At 50.4% G+C, this 23,198-nt stretch overlaps 1 protein-coding gene across 3 annotated transcripts in view; it reads left to right on the top strand.

Moving 5' to 3' along the window:
- Window positions 1-23,198, top strand: part of BCAS4 (breast carcinoma amplified sequence 4) — a 58,404-nt gene that overhangs the window by 716 nt on the left and 34,490 nt on the right. For 2 of the 3 annotated variants that reach the window (XM_088843673.1, XM_055393626.2), the window contains exon 2: window positions 17,167-17,238. In XM_088843673.1, coding sequence (XP_088699799.1) covers window positions 17,167-17,238 — 72 coding nt within the window. Of the gene's footprint in view, window positions 1-14,568; window positions 14,624-17,166; window positions 17,239-23,198 lie in introns of those variants that run through there. The other variant, XM_088843674.1, reaches the window with a different exon arrangement.

Genomic DNA, 23,198 nt, shown 5'->3' with positions numbered 1-23,198 from the left:
GCTTCTGTTGCTAGGAGGGAAAATACCTCATCTCTGGCTGTTCTTGCTGTTTTAAAAGCACAGAATAAAAAGTAGATCTAACGCTGGATTCTTTACCTTCCGGCTGAAGCCAGTATGTTGACAGTGCTATGAAAAAGTTATTTACCCAAGTTCACCCAGAGTTATTTAGGGCCAGAAAGTCAACCCATTCTCTTTTAAAATATCAGAAGTGGTATGCAAGTATTTAAAATAAAGAGGAAGCACCTTCTGTCTCTCTCTCACCCCAGTTCTGGTGCCCAGAGATAACCATCTTCCACAGTTTGGTGTGCATCATGCCAAGCATATTAAACATGCCTTTACAAATGTAGGTAGGCATGTATACTAATAATTATACATAATTAGTTTTTACAAAAAACCCACTTGATACTAGAATACTGTTCTGCAACTTGCTTTTCGTTATTCAAAATAGCATGGACAAATAGGAAGTGACTTAATGGTAAGGCACAAGGTTTCTTTTCAGGGTGATGAGAATGTTCTGGAATTACTGCCTATGGTTGCACAACTTTGTGAACTCACTGAAAACCACAGAATTGTACACTTTAAAAGGTTAAATTTTATAGTATGTGAATTCTATCTCAATTTAAAAATAGTATGGACATATTTCCATGTCAGAATGTAAGAGCTGTCCAATAGAAATATAATTTGAGCCAAATATGAGCCAATAATTTTATTGTTTTAACATTTTAAATATAATAGGAGCCATACAAAAAAGGAGAAGAAACAGGTTAAATTGTCAATATATTTCCCCCAGTTTTATGGAGATCTAATTGACATACAATGCTATAAGATTAAGATGTACAAGTTTCAGCATACTTAAAATAACTATCCAAAATGTCCTTTCAGCCTGTCATCAATGTAAAAAGAATTCAATTATATTTTTGTTTTTTTTTTTAATTCAAGGTACACTTATTTGCTGGGGACAGTTTGAATAATGAGTAAACTATAGTGTCAGTGAAGTTGCTCAGTTGTGTCCGACTCTTTGCGATCCCATGGACTGTAGCCTTCCAGACTCCTCCTTCCGTGGAATTTTCCACGAAAGAGTACCGGAGTGGGTTTCCATTTCCGTCTCCATCAATGAGATTTTTACATTCTCTTCTTTGGACTAAGTTTTCAAAACCAGGCTTGGAATATTAAGCTCACAACACACCTAGGCGTGGACCAGCCACATATTAAGCATTTGATAGTCGTAAGGGTCTTCCCTTGTGGCTCAGCTGGTAAGGAATCCGTCTGCAATGCGGGAGACCTGGGTTCAATCCCTGGGTTGGGAAGATCCCCTGGAGAAGGGAAAGGCTACCCACTGCAGTACTCTGGCCTGGAGAGTTCCATGGACTGTATAGTACTTAGTGTCGCAAAGAGTCGGACACGACTGAGCGACTCTCACTTTCAACAGTCGTAAGAGGCTGGCGGCTTCCATGGTGGAGAGTGTAGGTCGTCACCGTTTCAGCTTCCTAGTGTCCTGCCGTTACATAATGTTGTTGTTCAGCTGGCAAGTCATGTCCAACTCCTCGTGACCGCATAGACTGCAGCACGCCAGGCCTTCCTGTCCCTCACCATCTCCCAGAGTTTGCTCAAACTCATGTCCATTGAGTCAGTGATGCCATCCAACCATCTCTGTCGCCCTCTTCTCCGTCTGTCTTTAGTCTCTGCCAGCATCAGGGTCTTTTCCAGTGAGTCGACCGTTTGCATCAGGTGGCCATAGTATTGGAGCTTCAGCATCAGTCCTTCCAATTAGTATTCATGGTTGATTTCCTTTAGGATCGACTGGTTTGGTCTCCTTGCTGTCCAAGAGACTCTCAAGGGTCTTCTCCAGCACCACTGTTGAAAAACGTCGATTCTTTGGTACTCAGCCTTCTTTATGGTCCAACTCTCACATCCATACATGACCACCATTACATAATAATCCCTCCTATTTTCTGAGCATATACTGTGTGCTGGCGGCACACTGCACTCTGTTCATGGACTGTGTCATCGCATCCTGGCCGTGACCCAGTGGCTAGGATGTTGCTATGTCAACCTCATACCTGTGAAACCCGAGGCCCTCACCAAATAAGCGGTAATTTCTGAGCCACACCCCCAGGCATGGGCATTGAGGCTGTGTACCTGCTTAAGGGTTTAAGTAACCTGAGCGTCTTTCTTGTTATTTCTCCTCCTTATTCTCAGCAGCAAGATGTCATTGTGCCCAGGGGCTCAGCCTCATTTTGTCTGATTAGGGACAGCCTCCAGGAGAAGCTGCATGCATTCACTTCGTTTGCTCACTCGGGGCTCTCTCTGACTCAGACACGAGCTGGCTCACGCTCATTTGTAAGGGCTGTAATGAAGAGCCGAACTCCCCGTTGCTCCACGCGGCAATAAAGGCGCTTTGAGCTCATGCTGAAGTTTATTTACCAAAAGAAGCAAAAACTGCCCGGGTGGAGTCACTTGCAGCGTCTACTTAAAGTGTAATTCATTAGCAGTCCCCCGTGCTGCAGCTGTGTGCAGAGATGGGCAAACAAGCTGGGAAAGGGCAGCCTGGTTTGGGCTCAGGCCTGGGTGCCGGGAGCCTCCTGTCCTCACACCACTATGGGCTTTTAAATGGAGCTGTCAGAGTCTCAGACTCTAGTCCTGGGGGTGCCCGGGAGTTCCCAGGGAGGTGGGTCCTTCAACACCTCGAACCCCTGCTGTGTCCTGGGAGTGAACCACACAAGGGCCCCCCACTCTTATGGCCCTACTCTCAGACAGTAAAGGTGTAACACAAAACCTCTGCGTTGTGATGCATGCCATGGAGAATGTAGCTTGGTGAGGTGGTAGAGTGTCTGGGAGACTTGGATGGGGAAGGCTTCTCCAAACCCCCGAGGAATGTGCAGGGATGAGGGAGCACAGAGATCCAGGAGGCTGAGTGGCAGAGGGACCCCCACTTTGGAAGTGGTCAGGGAGGGCTTCCCTGAGGCGACATCAGTTTAGGCTGAGCTCTGAAGCATGAATAGGAGTTGACCAACCTGAGAGGGAGGAGAAAAATGTCCCAGGCAGACAAAACAGAACTTGCAAAGGCCCTGGGGTGAGATGAAGCAGGGTAATCATGAGGGGAGAAAGCAGCAGGTGGGGAGGGGCAGTGAGGGCAGGGTGGGGCCAGTGAGAAGACCAGAAAGAGGACTTTGCACTGCCTCCCTGGATGGAGGAGCCACTGCAGGGCTGCGGGTTGACCAGTTGACTGGGGAGCATTTCACTCTTTCTAGGGCCTTTGGGTTTTTCTGTCTGACTACCGTTTTTGTGCTTTACTTTCTCTCTCTTTCTGATTTGAACTTCCTCTTTTGGGGGAACTTTCAGGCAGGGTCTCCAGAAGCTGCTTTAAGATGGCAGGGAGAGAAAGAGATGTTTGCCTCTTGGGGGCTCTCCTGGATGGCTGAGTCCTGATACCCACCCAGGGGGACATTCCTGACAAGACTCCGAGTTCCATTTGCTTCCTGTGCTGGGATGCAGGACAGGTTTAGCCCACAGATGGGGTTCATGGTCTGCCTGGAAGGAAGTAAAGGACTTCACTTACTCATGCTTGCTCTGCCTGAGTGAGCAGAGATGAGAGGGGAGAGTTAACCTGTGTATGAGGGCCCGGGCTCCAAACTGGTGGCCCAGGGGCTGAATCCAGAACTCTGATATGATTGTTTCACTTCACATAGGGGTTCTTGTTGTTGTTTAATCCTTTTTTCACAAAGGGGTTCTTAAATGGAGAATTTTCATGAAAAAAAAAATCTGAGTTTCTTGTTTGTTTAAAATAATGGACAGTCTGGACATTCTCGGTCCCTGTTTCCTAGTTGTGGTCCCCTGTTTGCCATAGTCCCCACCCCTCCTTACTGCCTCCCTCTACTAAAGCTGGTATCAGTTACCACTTACCTTTGTGCTTGAACCTGTGATGTTTCTATAGTCATGATAAGAGGAGAGGAAACGGTTTCTCCAAACCAGCAGTCTGGACTGAAATAGGAAGACATGAGTTAGCCCCAGATGCCCTTGGGTCTCAAGACAAAATGTAGAAGAGACCGTTTCTCTGTGGAAGCAGAGACTGTTGATTGTGTCCAGCCTGCAGACACCACGTGCCTCTGGGAACCCTGGCATGTGGCTTATTCTTTTGAACTACTAGTCCCCTTTCTGCTTTCAAATGGTGGATGTTCAGATTAGAACTCTGTGGGTGGGTTCCAGGGCACAGTCTACTATGTTCGGAGATTTAGTTCTGGGTTAGTTGATTCCTCTGATCCTTATGGTGGACTTGCTGTGGGCCAGTGTGCTGGGCACAGGGGATAGGCCAGCGAGATAGATGCAGTGCTTGCCCTCAAGCACAGGAGATGAGCCGGCTAGGAACAATCCTACAAAGTAGCAAACGATGGTATATGCCCCACAGGAGACACCTGGGGGCTATGATGGAGACACACAGGGAGGACTAGAAGGAACCACCAGACAGATCTGGCATTGTGTGTGCAGCTAGAAGCAAGGAAAGATGATGACCCAGGAGGTGCCAGAGTGGGTGGACCTCAGTGATCAAGGAGAGAGTGGTCAGGGACCAAAGGGAGGAGTCTGGAATTGGATTCTAGGGGGTCATGGATAGAAGCTGTGAGCAGGGCTGAGCTGGGTATGAGCAGGAGAAAGACAGGATCAGATCTCTGAACTTAGTGCAGTGCCAGAACGAGTTGGAGGGGCTGGCACGGCTGCAGGGGGATCACCGATGTGGACATCCAGGTGGATGTGAGCCGAGCTGGCCGGGCTCCCTGAATCAGAGCCTTCGGGGGTGTGAGAGTCAAGGCCAAAGTGGGCGCTTGGAGAAGGGTAGTGTTTCTCAGAAGAAAGTTCGTGTTTCTCCGGGCTGAAATGCCCAGCAGTGGAAGGACCCATTCCCGACTCTGAGCAGTCTCTTATCACAGGACATGTGGGCTTTGGGGATGGGTCACCTTGGAACCATGGCTAAAAGCTCCCAGTCTGCTGATTCTCAGCACTAACCAAGAAGCTTGGAAACAGAGTCCCAAAGGTGGGAAGTAATCCTGGTGCCCACCCGCGTGGGCTGGTCACGTAGGGATGCTTCTGCAGAGCAGATGGCTCACAGTTGCAGCAGGAGTCCACTCTGAACACACCATTCTGGACCCAGGGGAGAAAAGAAGATGCCCAGAGGTGTGTGTGGTATAAATAAAAACTTTAAGGGCAAAAAACACTTATTTCATGTACCTATAAATAAGAGATTAAGATAGATCCATCTCTAGGGGGTGGGGTGGAGTATGGCCAAGGTGTGAGCCCTGGTGTAGGGCTTGGTCCCCAACCTTCACCTCATATTGGCCTCATCTGTAATCTCCACCAACGACGAGAAGAACTGCTGCCTGCCTCCCACCCCTGATACCCTCATTTCATTGGAGTGGGCACCTCCTGGGCACTGGAATGCTGAAAGCTTTCCAGCAGGATTGAAAGGCCCGGGGTGACCAAGACTGATTTGTCTGTTGGAAAGTCCCCATGACTGCTGACTGTTGGGGACACCCGGGAGGCACCCCAGTCCTGGGGATCTGGACTTGTAAGCCCTCTCCGGAGATTCTGATGGTCAGCCTAGTGGGTAGCTCACAGCTTGCCTCCCTGCAGACGGGACCTGCCGCAGGCCTGGAGTGCTGGCTCCCCGCCACTCGCAGAGGGCAGAAAACCCTTCGATCCTGCCTGCTGCCGTCTCTACAGTGCCGGCTACTGAATCCTCGCGTATCCATTGAAGCAGCATCCTTTGCAGATATGTGCCCCGCGAGCCCACCAGCGCCCCTGCCCTGGTCGGGCTGTGTGGTGGGAGTTCAGCTCCAGAGCTGCAGGGCCTGGGTTCGGATCTCAGCCCTGCGCCCCCTCTGCCGGTCCTCCCGAGCTCTGGGGTTGGGTGAGGTGATGCGCAGGTGATGCTTGGCTCGGAGTCTGACCCACGGTAAGTGATCTGTGGCATTAGCTGTGATTATCCATTTACTCCTTCTGTAGGTGTTTCTGGAACTGGTACTGGGTGTGGACCCCGAACCAGGTGCTGGGAAGTAAGAGTGCAAGCGAGGCACGCCCACCCGCAGGGCTCTCAGAACAGGTGGGAGAGGGGTGGGACACACACTGATAATTCTACTCCGTTTACAGGAGGGCGATTTCAGCCTCCACTTGTGCAGAAGATGGTGAGTTCTTCTCACTAGCATGACCCCCTGGAAGCCTGGAAGTCCAGGGTTAACGTTCTCTGTCTATGTACATGAGGTCAACCGTGGATCCCAGTTTTTAGTTTACAAAACATCGTTGCTCCTTGCGTGGTCCACACGAGCCCCCGGTTCTCTCAAACTGCTTCAGGGTCTGAATTGGTTCCTTGGGGCAAATGTGGTGGACATTTGGCCTGTGGGTTCCTCTAAGTGGATTGGAATTGATTTGACTTTTAAATAATTGTATTTATTTTTTTATTTTTGGCTGGGCTGGTTCTTCCTTGCAGCACAGGCTTTTCTCTGCTTGTGGCGAGCGGGGGCTCCTCTCGGGCTGTGATGTGCGGGCTTCTCGTTGCAGTGGCTTCTGTTGTGATCACGGATTCTGGGGTGCGTGGGCTTTAGCAGTTGTGGCTCCCAGACTCCAGAGCAAGGGCTCAGCAGTTGTGGCACACGGGCTTTGTGGCTCCTCGGCATGTGGGATATTCCTGGATTAGGCTTCCCTGGTGGCTCAGCTGGTAAAGAATCTGCCTGCAATGCGGGAGACCTGGGTTCGATCCCTGGGTTGGGAAGATCCCCAGAGAAGGGAAAGGCTACCCACCCCAGTATTCTGGCCTAGAGAATTCCATTGACTGTGTGGTCCGTAGGGTCACACAGAGTCGGACACGACCGAACAACTTTCACTTCACTCCTGCATTGGCAGGTGAATTCTTTACCACTGAGCCACTAGGAAAGGCCGGAGTTGATTCTCTTTAAGTAGGTTTTGTTTAAAAATAAAAAATGTGTGCACATGGTACAGAATCCAAAGGTCCCTGTGACTGGGGAGCGACGCGTGAGGCCCTGCCCTGCCCGGCCTGCGGCCCCGCCCCATCCCCATCCCGGCCCCATCGGCAGCATGCTTTCTTCACGCGCTGTGCCTTAGCTTTACGTGTCCGTGCACAGCGGGCGCGCCGATTGGTTCTAGCTGCCAAACAATCTCGTTGTCGATCTGAATGGTAATTTAGGTAACTGTTCCTCTCCTTTTGTTGTCACAAAGTCTATTACAATGAGTATCTCTGTACTTAGATCATTCTGCGTTTGTGCAAATATGTCAGGAGGATAAATACCTCGCGGGGGATTTACAAAGTCCAAGGATACATGCTTTTAAAATTTAAGGGGAACCTCCTTGGTGGTCCAGGAGAGTCTGCCTTCCGACGCAGGGTACTTGGGTTGGATCCCTGGTTAGGGAACTAAGATCCTACATGCTGCAGTGTGCCACAGCTAAGACCCGACGCAGCTAAAGAGCAATTAGTTCAGTTGCTCAGTCGTGTCCGACTCTTTGCGACCCCATGAATCACAGCACGCCAGGCCTCCCTGTCCATCACCAACTCCTGGAGTTCACTCAAACTCATGTCCACAGAGTCGGTGATGCCATCCAGCCATCTCATTCTCCCTCGTCCCCTTCTCCTCCTGCCCCCAATCCCTCCCAGCATCCGAGTATTTTCCAGAGTCAACTCTTCGCGTGAGGTGGCCAGAGTATTGGAGTTTCAGCTTTAGCATCGGTCCTTCCAATGAACACCCAGGACTGATCTCCTTTAGGATGGACTAGTTGGATCTCCTTGCAGTATAAGGGACTCTCAAGAGTCTTCTCCAGCACCACAGTTCAAAAGCATCAATTCTTCGGCGCTCAGCTTTCTTCACAGTCCAACTCTCACATCCATACATGACTACTGGAAAAACCATAGCCTTGACTAGACGGACCTTTGTTGGCAAAGTAATTAAAAAAAAATTTTTTTTTTTTTAGTTGCTGTTGCCAAACTAACCTTCTTGTCAGGGTCAGGGCAAGAATAGTCAGCCCTTCTGGACATTTAGACCTCAAGGTCAAGGATCCCTTGGGTATGGGAACGCTTACTTGGGCTGCTTTGGGGGCCTGGGAGGAAGGAGTTCCCGTGTCTCCTCTTTGGGAAATGGATTATCATCTGGTGGGCCAGCCCCTCTGGGTTTGAGACTCCAGCACAAGGAAGGAGATTTCCTTGCTCCGCTCTTTCCAGGCCTTCCCTCGTGGCTGGCCCCAGTGCCCAGGGTCTTTGTGACGTCAGTCCAGCCCTCTCATCCTGTGCACAGAGACGAGGCTGCTTCTGCTAAAGACCTTTGCCTTCACTGCCGTCTGAAGGGGCCACCATGAGCGCCTTTGGAGAAGAGGAGGCATTCCTAATTTGCCTGCCCTGGGTGTGGGCTGGCCTCACAGTCCTTGGGCCGGGTTCATTTTCACTCCCATCCTACACTCAATGGACCCTGGCCCAGCCTGGCTGGGGGACAGAGGAGTGAGGTCAGGCCGAAGCACCAAGTGTCAAGCAAAAGCTGAACCCACCCCCACCCTCCAGACTTGATCCGGCTGCACATGGGTGTCCTCTGGTTGGCCCGGTGATCTGATTTGTAAAATGCTAAGTAGACGCCAACCCTTAAAAAAGTGGAGTTTTCACATAAAAACCCTAATGTCTGGCTTTTCTAAAATGTTGTGACAAAAGGTGTAGATCTTCAGTGGCTTTGTTCCTGGGCTGAGTGGACCTTGTGTTTTCTAGAAGGATTCTCCAGAGAGAGAGTGTGTGTGTGTCTAAGCAGTGTTATCGTGATATAATTCACATAATGTGCAGTCCACCCATTTAAAGTGTACAGTTTCATTCAGTTCAGTTCAGCCACTGAGTTGTGTCCGACTCTTTGCGACCCCGTGGACTGCAGCACGCCAGGCCTCCCTGTCCGTCACCAACTCCTGGAGCTTGTTGAAACTCATGTCCGTCAAGTCGGTGATGCCATCCAACCATCTCATCCTCTGTCGTCCCCTTCTCCTCCCCTCTCAATCTTTCCCAGCATCAGGATCTTTTCTAATGAGTCAGTTCTTCACATCAGGTGGCCAAAGTATTGGACCTTCAGCATCAGTCCTACAAATGAACACCCAGGATTGATCTCCTTTAGGATGGACTGGTTTGATCTCCCTGCTGTCCAAGGGACTCTCAAGAGTCTTCTCCAACACCGCAGTTCAGAAGCATCAATTCTTCAGTGCTCAGCTTTCTTTATGGTCCAACTCTCACATCCATACATATGATTACTGGAAAAACCATAGCTTTGACTAGATGGACTTTTATCGGTAAAGTAATGTCTCTGCTTTTTAATATGCTATCTAGGTTTGTCATAGCTTTTCTTCCAAGGAGCAAGCATCTTAATTTAATGGCTGCAGTCACCATCTGCAGTGATTTTGGGGGCCAAGAAAATAGTTTGTCACTGTTTCCATTATTTCACCATCTATTTGCCATGAAATGATGGGACCGGATGCCATGATCTTAGTTTTTTGAATGTTGAGTTTTAAGCTAGCTTTTTTACTCTCCTCTTTCACTTTCATCAAGAGGCTCTTTGGTTCTTTGCTTTCTGCCGTAAGGGTGGTATCATCTTCGTATTTGAGGTTATTGATATTTCTCCCGGAAATCTTGATTCCAGCTTGTGCTTCATCCAGCCCAGCAGTTCACATGATATACTCTGCATGACACTACCCTTATGGCAGAAAGTGAAGAGGAACTCAAAAGCCTCTTGATGAAAGTGAAAGAGGAGAGTGAAAAGGTTGGCTTGAGGCTCAACATTCAGAAAACAAGGATCATGGCATCTGGTCCCATCACTTCATGGGAAATAGATGGAAAAGCAGTGGAAACAGTGTCAGACTTTATTTTTTTGGGCTCCAAAATCACTGCAGATGCTGATTGCAGCCATGAAATTAAAAGACGCTTACTCCTTGGAAGGAAAGTTATGACCAACCTTGATAATATATTAAAAAGCAGAGACATTACTCTGCCAACAAAGGTCCGTCTAGTCAAGGCTATGGTTTTTCCCGTGGTCATGTATGGATGTGAGAGTTGGACTGTGAAGAAAGCTGATCGCCGAAGAATTGATGCTTTTGAACTGTGGTGTTGGAGAAGACTCTTGAGAGTCCCTTGTACCGCAAGGAGATCCAACCAGTCCATTCTAAGGGAGATCGATCCTGGGTGTTCATTGGAAGGACTGATGCTAAAGCTGAAACTGCAATACTTTGGCCACCTCATGCGACAAGTTGACTCACTGGAAAAGACTCTGATGCTGGGAAAGGTTGGGGGCGGGAGGAGAAGGGGACGACCGAGAATGAGATGGCTGGATGGCATCACCGACTCTGTGGACATGAGTTTGAGTGAACTCCGGGAGTTGGTGATGGATAGGGAGGCCTGGCGTGCTGTGATTCGTGGGGTCGCGGGGAGCGGACACGACTGAGCGACTGAACTGAACTGAACTGAACTCTGCATATAAGTTAAATAAACACGGTGACAATATAGAGCCTTGATGTACTCCTTTTCCAATTTTGAACCAGTCCATTGTTCCATGACCAGTTCTAACTGTTGCTTCTCGACCTCCATACAGATTTCTCAGGAGGCAGGTAAGGTGGTCTAACATTCCCATCTCTTTAAGAATTTTCCACAGTTTGTTGTGATCCACACAGTTAAAGGCTTTAGTGATTTCACTGCTTTTGGTTTATTCATCGGGTTGCACAACCGTCAACCACAGTCAATTTTAAACACTTTTGTTATCTCCAGAAGAAGCCCTGCCCTCCCGTCACTCTCACACCGCCAAGGATCCCCTAACTGACTTTCTAAAGTTTCTGAAGATTTGCCTGTTCTGGATGTCTCGTGGATGTTTGTGTTTTAAAGACTGATAAGCTGGAGGGTGAAGGCCTCACCCAGCTTGTGGTGAGGCTTGCTTGGCCATCATTGCTGTTGTTCAGTCGCTCAGTCCTGTCCTTCTCTTTGCGACGCCCTGAACTGCAGCACACCAGGCTTCCCTGTCCTTCGCCATCTCCCGGAGCTTGACTGTCACAGTATTTTTTAGCTTTTTAGGTTAGTTGTCAACATTTTCAAATTGGAAGAGTTTGTGTAAAGACCTCTATCACCGTTCATCTTGAATAAAACCAGTTTTGGTGCATTCCCACCTGGAATGATCTGCTCAAACCAGGCAGCAGTCGTCCTCTTTAGATGGGGTCAGGGGCCTTCTGTTTGCCACAGTCTCCACCCCTCCCTTTTGTCTTCCTGCCTGAGTGTCAGCTGCCATTTATTATCCTGCTGATGCTGCTGTTTCTTAGAGAAAAGTAAAAAGTCTCTGTCAAAAGTGGGAAACTGAAATAAGCAATGTGAGGAAAATATCGTCTTAAGCTTGGCTTCCTTCCCTAGTATTCATTTACTGCCCGGCTTCCATCTCTTTCTGAGTTTGGCCCTAATGGGCCACAGCCCTCCCCTGTGTGGCTGGAGCATCTTGCCAAGAGTAACCTAGGGAAAGAACTTACCAGACCCTCTTCAGCTTCCAGCTCAAGACAGAGAAAATCTAAGGAGTTCCCCACACACACACCCTCTCACATAGGGAAACTGAGGCACAGGGATGGTCAGAGGCATAATTAGGACCTCGCAGCAGGAGTGGGAGAGTGGGACTCAGGCACCACTCATCGAGGCCGCAGTTCTCAGGCCGTCCCTCTTCCAAGAGAGCACTTTTCCTCCCTCCTCTGGCCTTTTTCTTTTCTCCTCCCTCCCCTCTTTCTTGCAACAAATATTCATTGAGCATTGTATTGGTTGCCAGTTGCCAGGTAACAAACCACCCCCAACTTCAGTGGATAAAAACGACCCCCAGTTTAGAGTGCATGGTTGTGCTGGTTTGTGGGCTCCTCTGAGCCATTCTCTCCTGTGGCGTTGGGTGGGCTGCCTCACAGGGCTGCGGACAACTGGGGGTCCACGGCAGCCCAAGGTCCAACATGGCCTCACTCATGTTGGGCGGTTGGTGCTGGCAGCCAGGGTGCCTCTGTTCTCCTCCACCGCCTCTCACTCTCTGAGACTGCTCTCACCCTGTGGCCTCTCAGAAGACCAGAACTGCCCGCTGTTGTCTTCCAAGAGGGTGAGCCAGAAGCTGCCGGGTCTTTAGTCTCGGAAGTCAAACGTGGAGCAGCGCGTTGCTTCCACATTTTATTGGTCAAATCAAATCCCAGGCTAGTTCAGGGGTGGAAAGGAATGACGCTGCCTCCCCATGGGCAGAAGAGCAAGGTCATATTGCGAAAAGACTTGGAGAGAGCTGGAAGGCTATCTTAGGAAACACAAGTGCCTACTATGTGCCAGGCATTATTTTAGGCCCTAGGGGCACAAAGATAATCGAAAGGAAAACCCCTGTTCACCAGGAGCTTTCCTTCTGTTGAGGGAAGATGACAACAAATAAGTAAAATGTGTAGTAAGTTAAATGGTGATAGAGGCTAAAGGGAGAGAAATCGGTGCCGGATGGGGCGTGGCAGGAAAGCTGCAAGACCAGGGAAGGCCTCACAAAGGAGAATCCTACGGGCAAAGGCTGGAAGGAAGTGTGAGGTGAGCTTTACCAGTGACGGGAACAGCTAGAGCAAAGGCCCTGGGGTGAGGGCATGGTAGGCGTGGTTGGTGGGGAATGAGCAGTCAGTGATGAGGTCAGAGAGTGGTGGAGGGCTGGGATGGTGTGGGGCTGGGGAGGCCTCCAGTAAGTGTTTGCTGACTGAGGTGGAAGATACAGTCAAAGTTAAGACATAATCCATGCAATATAAAATTTCCCATTGGAGAGTATACAATTCAGTGTTTTTTAGTATATTCACTCTGTTGTGCAGACATCACCACAACCTAATCCCAGAACATTTCCATCACCCAAAAGAGAACTCTCATAACCATTAGTAATTATTCCCTGCGCCCCACCCCACCCCCCACCGATTCCATGGGGGAGACAACCACTAACACACTTTATCTCTGTGGATTTGCCTCCTCTGAACATTTCACGTAAAAGGAATCATGTAAGGATTATTTTCAAGGATTATCAACGTTGCGGCATATATTAGAGCTTCATTCTTTTTATGACTGAACAGTTTTCCATCCTGTGCCCATGTCACATTTTGTTTGTCCATCCATCAGTTTATGAACATCAAGTTATTTCTACTTGTGGAGTCTTAGGAATAATATAAAAGTTTTTTTTTTGTAAGAACCTTTGTTTTCAGTTCTTTTGGGTACATTGCTGAGTCATAGGGTAACTCTGTGTTTAACCTTTAGAGGTTGGTCTCCAAACCAGGCTTGTTTCCAAAACAGCTGCACAATTTCACAGTCCCACCAGCAGTTGATGAGCATTGCTTCATATCCTCACCAGCATTTGTCACTTGCCATTTTGGTGATCATGGCCATCCTAGTGGCTGATAATGGTAGAGGGGAAGATTCTGAGCTGAAGAGGCTTTGGTTTTAACGGAATCTCTGAGGAACGGATTGAAGGGCACAAAAGAGGAAGGAGGCGACTAGTAACAGGCTACTGCAATGGTCCCAGCAGCGGGGCGCGATGCCTTGCACTGGAGTGGTGGCGGGGAGTGGTTGGATCTGGGGTGTATTGTGGAGGCAGAACCGAGAGGGTTTGCATAGAGGATGGATAGGGTAGGGGGTGGGAAAGAAAGATGAGCCAAGGATACTCCAAAGTATTTGGCCTGAGCACCTGGACAATGGAGTTTCCATTTGTTGAGCTGGAGAAGACCACAGATGGTGGAGGATCTTTCTGTGTCTTCTTGTGCCAGTCACTGGTGGACAGGGACCCTTTCAGTTTTTGGCACACCCGGCTGGGAAGCTTGGCTTGGCACTTTGGGAGAAATCAGGGGGTGTGGAAGAAGGCAGTAAATGCCGTAATTCACACATGTTAAAAAATGCCCACCTGCCATCCCCACCGGTCAAGCCCTGAATGTCACTTAAAGAGGAACCACTTGCTTCCCTCCCCTCAGAGTGGGACAATTTCTGCCCGGGGAGTTGCAAAGGATGGTGAGGGCATTCATATTGCTTATGGGCTGGGTTAAAAAGGCCTGTGGGTTGCAGCCTACAGGAATCATATTTCTGGGGCCACTTTCTGGGAGAAAATTGTCCAGTGAATGATTTGTGGGGCACAGTGGGGTGGCTAATCCTTCCCTGTTGGTTGGGAATGTCTTGGGGCCTGTTCTTTGCTTAACTAACCAGTCAGCAGATCATTTCTTCACTCCCCTCCTGCTGCTTTGTGACCGTTCTGGGTACCAGGAGGAGGTGGTGGGGGGTGAGCAGGCACACTTTCCCCCTCCCCAGAGAGCACCTTGGTCCTTACCAACTTCTGAAGTCAGACAGGTCAGATGTTGGCTTCTGGATTTATTAGCTGTGTGACCTTGAGCAGGTGACTTAAGCTCTCTGATCCTCTGTTTCTCAATTCATAGAAAGGGGGAAATTATGGCACCTGCAGAAGAGAGTTTTTGTGAGAATCAAGGGAGATAATTCACAGGTAGTGATTTGTCACTTCTTCTGTTATCTAGTGAGAGAGATTTGTTCATGCTTACTGTGTGCCCACAACCTGGTGACGGACTCAGCCACAGTATGAGGTTCACCCAGCAACCCTGCCAGGTGGGTGGGGCCCTTCGTGTCCCAGGTGAGCCAGCCCAGATGCCCAGTGGAAGCCACTGGGGTAAGGTCCCCCAGCTGGCAGAGAGAAGATGGGGTTGGAACTCAGGACTGACTTCCTTCCTGAACATGCTCGGAGACATCCAGAGCTCTTCCTGCGAGCACAGAACTGCACGTGTGTCTCGGGAAGAGGCCACCCAGCCAGTGGTTCTTTGTGTCCCTCCGGGGTTCCATCGTCCCAGGCATGTTTGGACTCCCTTAGTGCATTAAGGACATTTTTTAAAAAACCATGCTTTTGTTTTTTGGGGGGTGGGAGGGGGAGCTTCCTGTGTGTTTCCAGTCCCCCTTCCACTGTGGTCCCCTTCCCCTGTCAAGCCTCCCCCAGTCAGGCACAGAAATAGTCCCAGCTGTGAGACGAAGGCTCCAGAGTTTAAAATTGCAGCTCTGTACTATTTATACTCCAGCCAGAAAGAGGTTTTTTTGCACAGCCGTTTATTTGGTTGTGGTAGCGACGGCCTAGGCTGCAGGCGGCAGCTTCTGCACTGTATAAACATTTCTCTGGGGACAAGTGGGCGCTGAGGGCAGCCTTCAGGTGAGGGGGCAGCGCCAGGCCTGCCCAGAAACAGCTGGGAACACCTCCCTGCAGCAGAACAATTCGGCCTGGTGAGCCAGAGAAAGTACTTCATGTTCCAGCCGAATTTCCTTCCGAGATGCCTGGTTATTAGGGGGAAAAAAGACAAGAAAGCAGGTATTTTATTCGTCATGAAAATAGTACATGCTTGAGGGGGAAAAGAGTTCAAACTACTCCTTTACACAAGTGATTAAAGTGGACCCTTCATGTTCTGTTTTGCTTGACCCCTGAAGCGTTAAAGTGGAAAAATAATTTTTAAAAATGTGCCACTATTTAAAAATTGGGACATTTTCTATAAAGTTAAAATTTCTGGCTTCTCTTGAAAATGGAAGATTCTGACAACCCTGGCCTCACGTCTCCTGATTTCTTTGAGTGGCTGGCTGCTCTCGAGCTAGGCAAGTGCTTCTCGAGTCACTCCAAACCCCAGTAGCCTGCTTCATTCATTCGCCTTACTGCATGGTCTTGGTAACTTGTGAGATTTGGACCCTTCCCATGACATAAAATATTCAAAGCTCCCATGTCAGACCGTATTCTCCAGTTCCTACTCCCCTGGACTAAATAAGCACTATTAATAGGGTCTCCAGATAAACTACAGGATCCCCATCAAGTATGAATTTCAGGTAAACCGCAAATACTTTTTTAGTGTAAGTATTGTTGTTTAGTCTCTAAGTTGTGTCTGACTCTTTGCGACCCTATGGACTGTAGCCCACCAGGCTCCTCTGTCCATGGGGTTTCCCAGGCAAGAATACTGGTGTGGGTAGCCATTTCCTTCTCCAGGGGATCTTCCTGACCCAGGGATTGAACCTGTGTCTCCTGCATTGTCAGGTGGGTTCTTTACCACTGAGCTACCAGGGAAGCCCAGTGTAAGTATGCTTCCTTGTGTGCATGCTCAGTCGTGTCGGTCTCTTTGCGACCCCATAGACTGTAGCCCACCAGGGTCCTCTGTCCATGGGATTTTCCAGGCAAGAATGCTGGAGTGGGTTGCTATTTCCTATTCCAAGGGATCTTCCTGACCCAGGGATCAAACTTACATCTCTGGTGTCTCCTGCATTGGCTAACCCCTTAACTATTTGCAGTTTGGTACATGTCATTCAGATGGCTCTAGTGGTAAAGAACCCGCCTGCAATGCAGGTGACATAATGAAACTCGGGTTGGATCCCTGGGTCGTGAAGATCCCCTGGAGAAGGAAATGGCAACCCACTCCAATATTCTTGCCTGGGGTATCCCACGGACAGGGAGCCTGGCGGGCTACAGTCCATAGGGTCGCAAAGAGTCGGACATGACTGAATTGACTTAGCATGCACGCACATGTCATTCCAGTTGAAATGAGATGAACTGAAATTCCATTGTTGAAACATGTACATTTCTCGGTGTTCATACAGGATATGAACATATCCTGCTTTCATATTCTGCTCTCTCGCAGCTCACTGTTTCTCTCCATGGTGTTTCTCAGTAGGCGTTTTTCGGTGTTGATAAGAGCAGGCTTTGAGGCTGGGGACTCAAACCTACCTGAGAATGTGGGCCCTGGCACTTGTTAGCTGTGTGACCTTGAGCAGGTTCCCTTACTTCTCTGAGCCTCAGTTTCCTCATCTGGACCATGGGTGGTGATAAGGGTCACTTGTTATCTCCTGTTAGTATTTATCTCCTCTCTTTTGAGACCTGCATAGAGCAGATGGTCCACAGTGGCTTTAACCAGAGCGGTTAAAAAGAGGCATCCACAGGCATTAAGATTGCCACCAGCACTTCCAGGTTTCAAATGAGGCTAGAGAGGTTTTGAAAAGGGAAAGTAGGTCTGGAGGGAACTGGGCAGATAATCCTAAGATTTAGTTTGCTTTAAAAAAAAAGAAAAGAAAATGAAGGGCGTTTGTCTCCCTGGAAACCACTTGCTAATCTCCAGGATATTGTCTCTTTTCAGGCGAAGGAGGTGGAGGAGACCATCGAGGGGTTGCTCCTCAGGCTGGAAGAGTTTTGCAGCCTGGCTGACATGGTGAGTGCTGACTGACATGGTGAGGGCCTGCCTGGGAGGCGTGGGTCGAGGCCCAGGCCAGGCTTCAGGGCCCTCCAGGGCCTCCCTGGGGAGCCATCTTGGTGGTGGCTTAGCGAGCAGGAGGCGTGGGCAGCGGCCGGGCCGGGGAAGCCGCCCTCCCTCTCCCTCTCCACACAAGGCTCCCCGAGGCGGCCATCTTGTTAACGCCCTCCCCGCCCCCGACGCTTTCGCTCCATGGAGGAGGCGGGAGTGGGCCAGCAGGTGGCGCTCTCGGCCCCGATGCGGGGCGCCGACCGGCGGGGACGCTGCGACTATATTTAGCTTTGCTCGCTCGGCGCAGCTCACCGGGCAAACGTGGAGGCAGCCAGGAAGTGGCCTCAGGCCTGGGAGGCCCTCGCGGGGTCGGGCGTGGAGGGCCTTCCCGAATCCTCCGCTGGCTCTGCCGCTGCCTCCTCCCCTGTCGTGTGGGGACGACTCCTCTCGGCGGGAGGGAAGATGGTGCCCTCGGCCGGGAAGGCGAGGCCTCCAGGGTTGTCGACGCGGGGCCCTGAGGAGCGCCGACAGAACGTTCTGGAAGTTCCCGAGCTGAGTCAAGGCGCACCAGCGGCCAGGCCTCGTGGCTTCTGCCTGGAGGCGCGAAGGGTTGAGCTCCGGCCTGGGACCAGGCCTGCCTCTCCCCGGGGCACCGGCAGCCCGGCTGGAAGGGCGCCGGGCGTCTGGAGGTGCGGTGTGAGAGCCCGGGGAGCTGCGTTTGCTGAGCATCTCCTTTGTGCCAGAGTCTGAGCGCGGCGTGCTTCCCGGGTCCTCCCGGCTCGCCTCAGAGCAGCCGCCATGACGGTGCGGCTCTACCCGCGGACGCCAGCAGACGTCTCAGCGCCTCCCCACGCCAGCCCCTGGGGACACTGCCGTGAACAGGGCAACACGCGTTCCCACGAGGACCGCTGTGTGGTTTTCTCTTGAGAGCCGACTTTTTAGTTCAGCTGTGGGTCCAGGTGGGAACCAGCTAATGAGACGGACTTTGAACAGCCTGAATAGTCCTTTCTTCGTCGGAACGCTGTGCCCCTTCTCCGACTGGTCCCTTGAAGAGCCTCAGAACGCGAGGAGAGACCAGTCTGTCTCCCTGCCCCACCCCTGCCCCTCTGATCCCCTAGGCTGCCGGGGAAACGGATCTGTGTATCAGCGCTGGCCTGGAGGTGTGTTCCAGGTGCAAAGGGGAGCTCTGTGAAAGGAAAGAGGTTCTAGAAGGAACCAGGCACATAATCCCAAGACTCAGTTGGCTTTAAAAAGAAAAATATGAGGAGCAGAGGTGTTAAATTCTGCCTGGAAAATTGGGGAGGCATTGCAGAACAGGTGGTGATTAATTTGGGGTTTGAAAGAGAAACGGGAAGAATTCAGTTGCTGGGAGTGGAGGGTGGGGGTGGCAGGCATCCAGGCAGAGGGACTGGTGTGTGGGGGCGGTGTGCTGGGCGCAGCCGACCGATGTGGGTCCCCACAGCAGGGGGACTGTGAAGGTGGTAGGGACGGCTGATCCTAGGACGTCTTTGATCTCAAATCCCAGCCCATCTTCCTCCTGTGAGGAGAGACCCACTCTCCACCCATGATGAGAGCTCTGGACGAAAGCCCGCTTGGATAGACAGAGAGAGGCCCAGGCCTTACTAGCCTTAAAACCTTCAAGGCTTCCCAAAGCCTGCGTTTGTCTTGCCAGGAGGCCCAAGGTTGCATGCAACATGAGAAGGTCCTTTCTGAACTCAAAGTCTAGAGATGCATTGATGCAGAGGTTTTACATACAGAGATCACAGGACGACCCGTGGGCCTAATCCCGCCTGCAGACATGTTGGATGCTTCTGGGAAAAAAGAAAGGAGCACTAAGCAGCTGACATTTATAGAATGTCAGGAAAAAAAAAAAACCTGGATTTCCAGCTTCTCTTGGAAAAGCAAAGATCTGTCTTCCACTCGTATCCCCCACCCCTTGGGTGCTTTTCCTCACCCGGCCAGTATCAGCCGGAGTAGTGGCTGCACCCTGTGGAGAGCACTCGTGCTCTGCAACTCATCACCGTCCCCATGGGAGCCTCCCTGACTCCCCTGCCACCTGCCAGCGGCATCCATCCTGAGTGTGTGTCTTTTGTGGTAGAGAAAATTTCTCTGTACTTCCGGCCCTACTGAAAGCAGGCACGTAGCTAACAGACCAAGAGAGTCCTGTGTTTTAGGAAATGGAAGACAGTGCACTTCTTTGAAAGTGAAGACTATTTCCATGTGCTTATATGCAAATAAGTATGTCTACCTCATAATAGAATGCACCTAGTATGATGTCTTTATGGTCCTTGGAGGTCTTTTTTTTTTTTGATTTTGCAGTCCCTATGAGGAGGCTCTACACCGATGACATTTAGGTTATAGAAATCCTCTCAGGCCCACCAGCTGATGGTTAACTTATCCGGTGTCGTGGACTCCACGGTACAGAGAGAGATCTATCCAGCTAGTGGCCCTGGCTTGGGACCGCCTTCTTTCTTCTGATTCAAGCTATGGACGAGTGGGGACCCGTGGGAGGCAGGCGATGTCACAGCATGGAGCGCTGTCCCCTGCTTTGGCGTTTGCAAACACTGATCAGGTTAGAGGTCCCAGAGAGGCTGGTCTCCCTGGTGCCAGTCCAGAGAGAAACACTTCATTTCTGATGAAATCAGGCTACTGGAAATGAGAGTCCAGCTTCCACTCTGTTGTATTAAGTCCTCTACCAGTCTGTCCTGGATCACTCTTGAGTAACCAGCATTCACACTGTGTGCTTAGGACCTATTCTGACCTTGGATTTAATGCCTCTTGCCTTCACCCCAAGCTCTGACTCTTACCAATGTGAGGCCGTGGTCACAGTATGTCACCTTTCTGTACCTTGATTTTCTCCTTTGTAAAATGGAGATGGTGGTTTGTTCTGAGTATCTATGGCAGCATCAAACTGCCCCTAGACTTCGGGATGTGAGACAACCACCGGTTTATCACATGGGCCAGGACAGGGCACAGAGGGTATGGTTGGTCTGAGCCAAGTGGCACCTGCTGGGGTGAGGCCGTCCAGGGTGGCTCCTTCCCTCACTTGTCTGATGTCTCAGCTGGGAGGGCTGGGTGGCCGGGGACTAGTTGGCCCAGCTCTCTTGCATACAGCCTCTCCTCGTGGCCACGTGGGCTTTCTCCTAGCATGGCAGTCTGGCCTCCCAGAGCCAGCATTCCAACAAACAGAACGTGGAGGTCTCTGAAGCCTTGGGCGTGGCAATTGACACAGTGTGACTTCTGTCATATCTGATTGGTCAAATACCCGGATCCAAAGGGAAAGGACATAGACCCCTCTTCTTCATGGAGGGAATGTGCAGAGTGTGTGGCCATCTTTCATCTGCTGCAGATGGCACTCACCTCCAAAGAGTTATCATGAGGAATAGACAAGGCAGGGGTGTGCCCTTTACCTCCACTAGAATGACCAGAATGCAAAAGACAGTAGCATGTGTGGATGAGGGTGTGGGGAAGCTGAAACTCCCCTTCACTGGCTGGTGGAAATACGCAAAGGGACAGTCACATGGAACACATAGCCGTTTCTTGTAAAGTCAGACATATACTTACCCTGCATCCCAGCAGTTCAAATCCTAGATAATAACCCAAGAAAAATGAAAACAGGAGTTTGGAGACTTGCAGATAAATGTTCATGGCAGCTTTGTTCATCGTACTCTAAACTGGAAACAACCCTAGTATCTGTCAGCAGTTGTTGTTTAGTCCTTCGAGTCTTTTGTGACCCCATAGACTATAGCCCGCAGATACTCTGTCCATGGAATTTTCCAGGCAAGAGTACTGGAGCGGGTAGCCATTTCCTTCTCCAGGGGATCTTCCTGACCCAGGGATGGAACCCACGTGTCTTGCATGGGCAGGCAGATTCTTTACCACTGAGCCATCAGGGAAGCCCCTGTCAGCAGTGGAAACCAGTAAATAGGGAATTCCCTGGTGGTCCAAAGGTTAGGACTCCGTGCGCTCACTGCCAAGGGCTCGGGCCTAATCTCTGGTTGGGGAACTAGGATCCCACAAGTCTTGTGGCATCGCTGAAAAATAAAAAGAATCGAGTAACTAAGCTGTTGTTTATTCATACACTGGGATGCACAGCCATGAAAGAGAATGACCAGCCATATACAACAACACGGGTGATTCTCACAGACATACTGTTGAGAGAAAGAAGCCACACACAGGAGTACTTCCTGTGTGGAGCTCCGTAATCTGAAATTCAGAAACAGGCAAAACCAGTCCCTGTGATGGAAGTCAGATAGAGGTTAGCTTTGGGAGGGTGGTTATGACTGGGAGGAGGCTAGAAGGAGTCTTATAGAGCAAGGGGTGTTCCATGCGATGGTCTGGTTCCACAGATGTAAACATATGTACCAATTCATCAAGCTGTTGGCTAAGGCCTGGGCTCTTTACTGTATATCATTTGTACTCAATTAATTACTTAACACAGTGCCTACTATATCTTAAGTGACCCATGAACAGTAGCTACTGAGGTCATCAGCGTCGTCAGTTTCAAAGCAGCAGAGGGTCATGCCACTGATGAGTTTATCCACAGAAATTAGATTTGTGAGGCTTCTCAGCTCAGTGCCCTCAGGGGCTTGAGCAGCTTGTCTGGGACCTTCAAAACCCCAGTGGCCTTGGGCCCGCCTTCTGGCAGGGAGTGGACTCTCCCCTCTCTCACGTAAGCGGAGAAAACTTCCTGTTGGCCTCGGCCCAGCAGTTGCATTTGGCATTGGCGTGTGTTCTTAGGTCAAGTGCATTTGGCTCTCCTTTCTGGGCCCTGCGTTGTCCAGGATAGCCGCATTTGCTCTGTGATAACCCCCTGCATCCGCTGCCCAGACTTCTGGGCTCCGGAGACCAGCTCTGGGGAGTGGAGATGACAGGCTCCCAGGTCCATAATCCTGGCTGGAGGTTCGTCCCAGCAGAGGCTCAGAAAGCACTGATTCTTCCCTGCCATCTTTGTTCTGAGCAGTAAGCACAAGCATGAACTCACATGTCTGTAATGTGATGATGTGAAGTGGGTTGGATGTAAGAAAAGAAATGTGTTCCTTTCCTCCCACTCCCCTAGAAGATGAAACAGTGTAGGGTGTGGCCACGGATGCCATGTTGGGGAGATTTTAGGGAGTGGTGGGGACTGTGGTTAACCCAAGGAGGCCATTGTCACCTGGCTCCAGCTGATTGTTGCCACGTGGAACATGGGATCAGTGTGGCTGGGGCCTCTGGTTTTTCACAAGAAGCTAGAAATCTGAGTTTCTAAGGGGAATGCCTGCAACTTTTGATCTTGGCACCTAGTTTGGTTGTACTTCTGGGGCTTTAAGCGTGACACAGGCCGGCTCTGCGTGGGCCCACTGGAGCACATCTGCAGACGTCTGGTATTAGCGGGTGGCCTCAGACCCAAAGAATCCACCATCTCCCACTTTGCAGCTTTGTGACCTTGCCCAGATGATGTGGTTTTTCTGTTTCATCACCTATGCAATGAGGTTGAAGAGTGAACAGCTCCTGCTGTTCATCATTCATGTGATGAATGCTCCTGGGCGTTGGTGTCCCGCCCTCCCTGGTTTTTGCCTTTTGGTTCCCAGCTTACTGGGGAGCCCAGGGAAAGGCTTGGGGTTGTTTCAGACACCCTCCATTTTCCCCTCAAGGACCTGCAGGCTGCCTTCCGGGCAGGAGTGGACAGTTCCTTGCTGCCCTCATTCTCAGCCAGTGGAGAGGCCTCTGCAGAGAGGGGCCTTCCTGCTCTGCCCACAGACCCTTGACCCTCCAGTTCCTGCAGATCCGGAGGAAGGCAGGGAGTGGTCCCTGAATCTCCTCTCTGCCACGTTCCCTTCACCCCATGGGTTGCTAGGATCAGTCCCTCCTGATGCTCACGTGTTTCCCCTCATTAGAAATCAGCAGAAAAAAAAAGATGTGCCTTTGATCCCGGTGCTCCCGATTGC

Source organism: Moschus berezovskii, chromosome 15 (genome assembly GCF_049115385.1).
Source record: "Moschus berezovskii isolate FMDL1 chromosome 15, NW_MosBer_1.0, whole genome shotgun sequence".
Lineage (NCBI taxonomy): Eukaryota > Metazoa > Chordata > Mammalia > Artiodactyla > Moschidae > Moschus > Moschus berezovskii.
The sequence above is the reverse complement of the archived record's forward strand: the minus strand, read 5'-3'. Positions and strand labels throughout refer to the sequence as shown.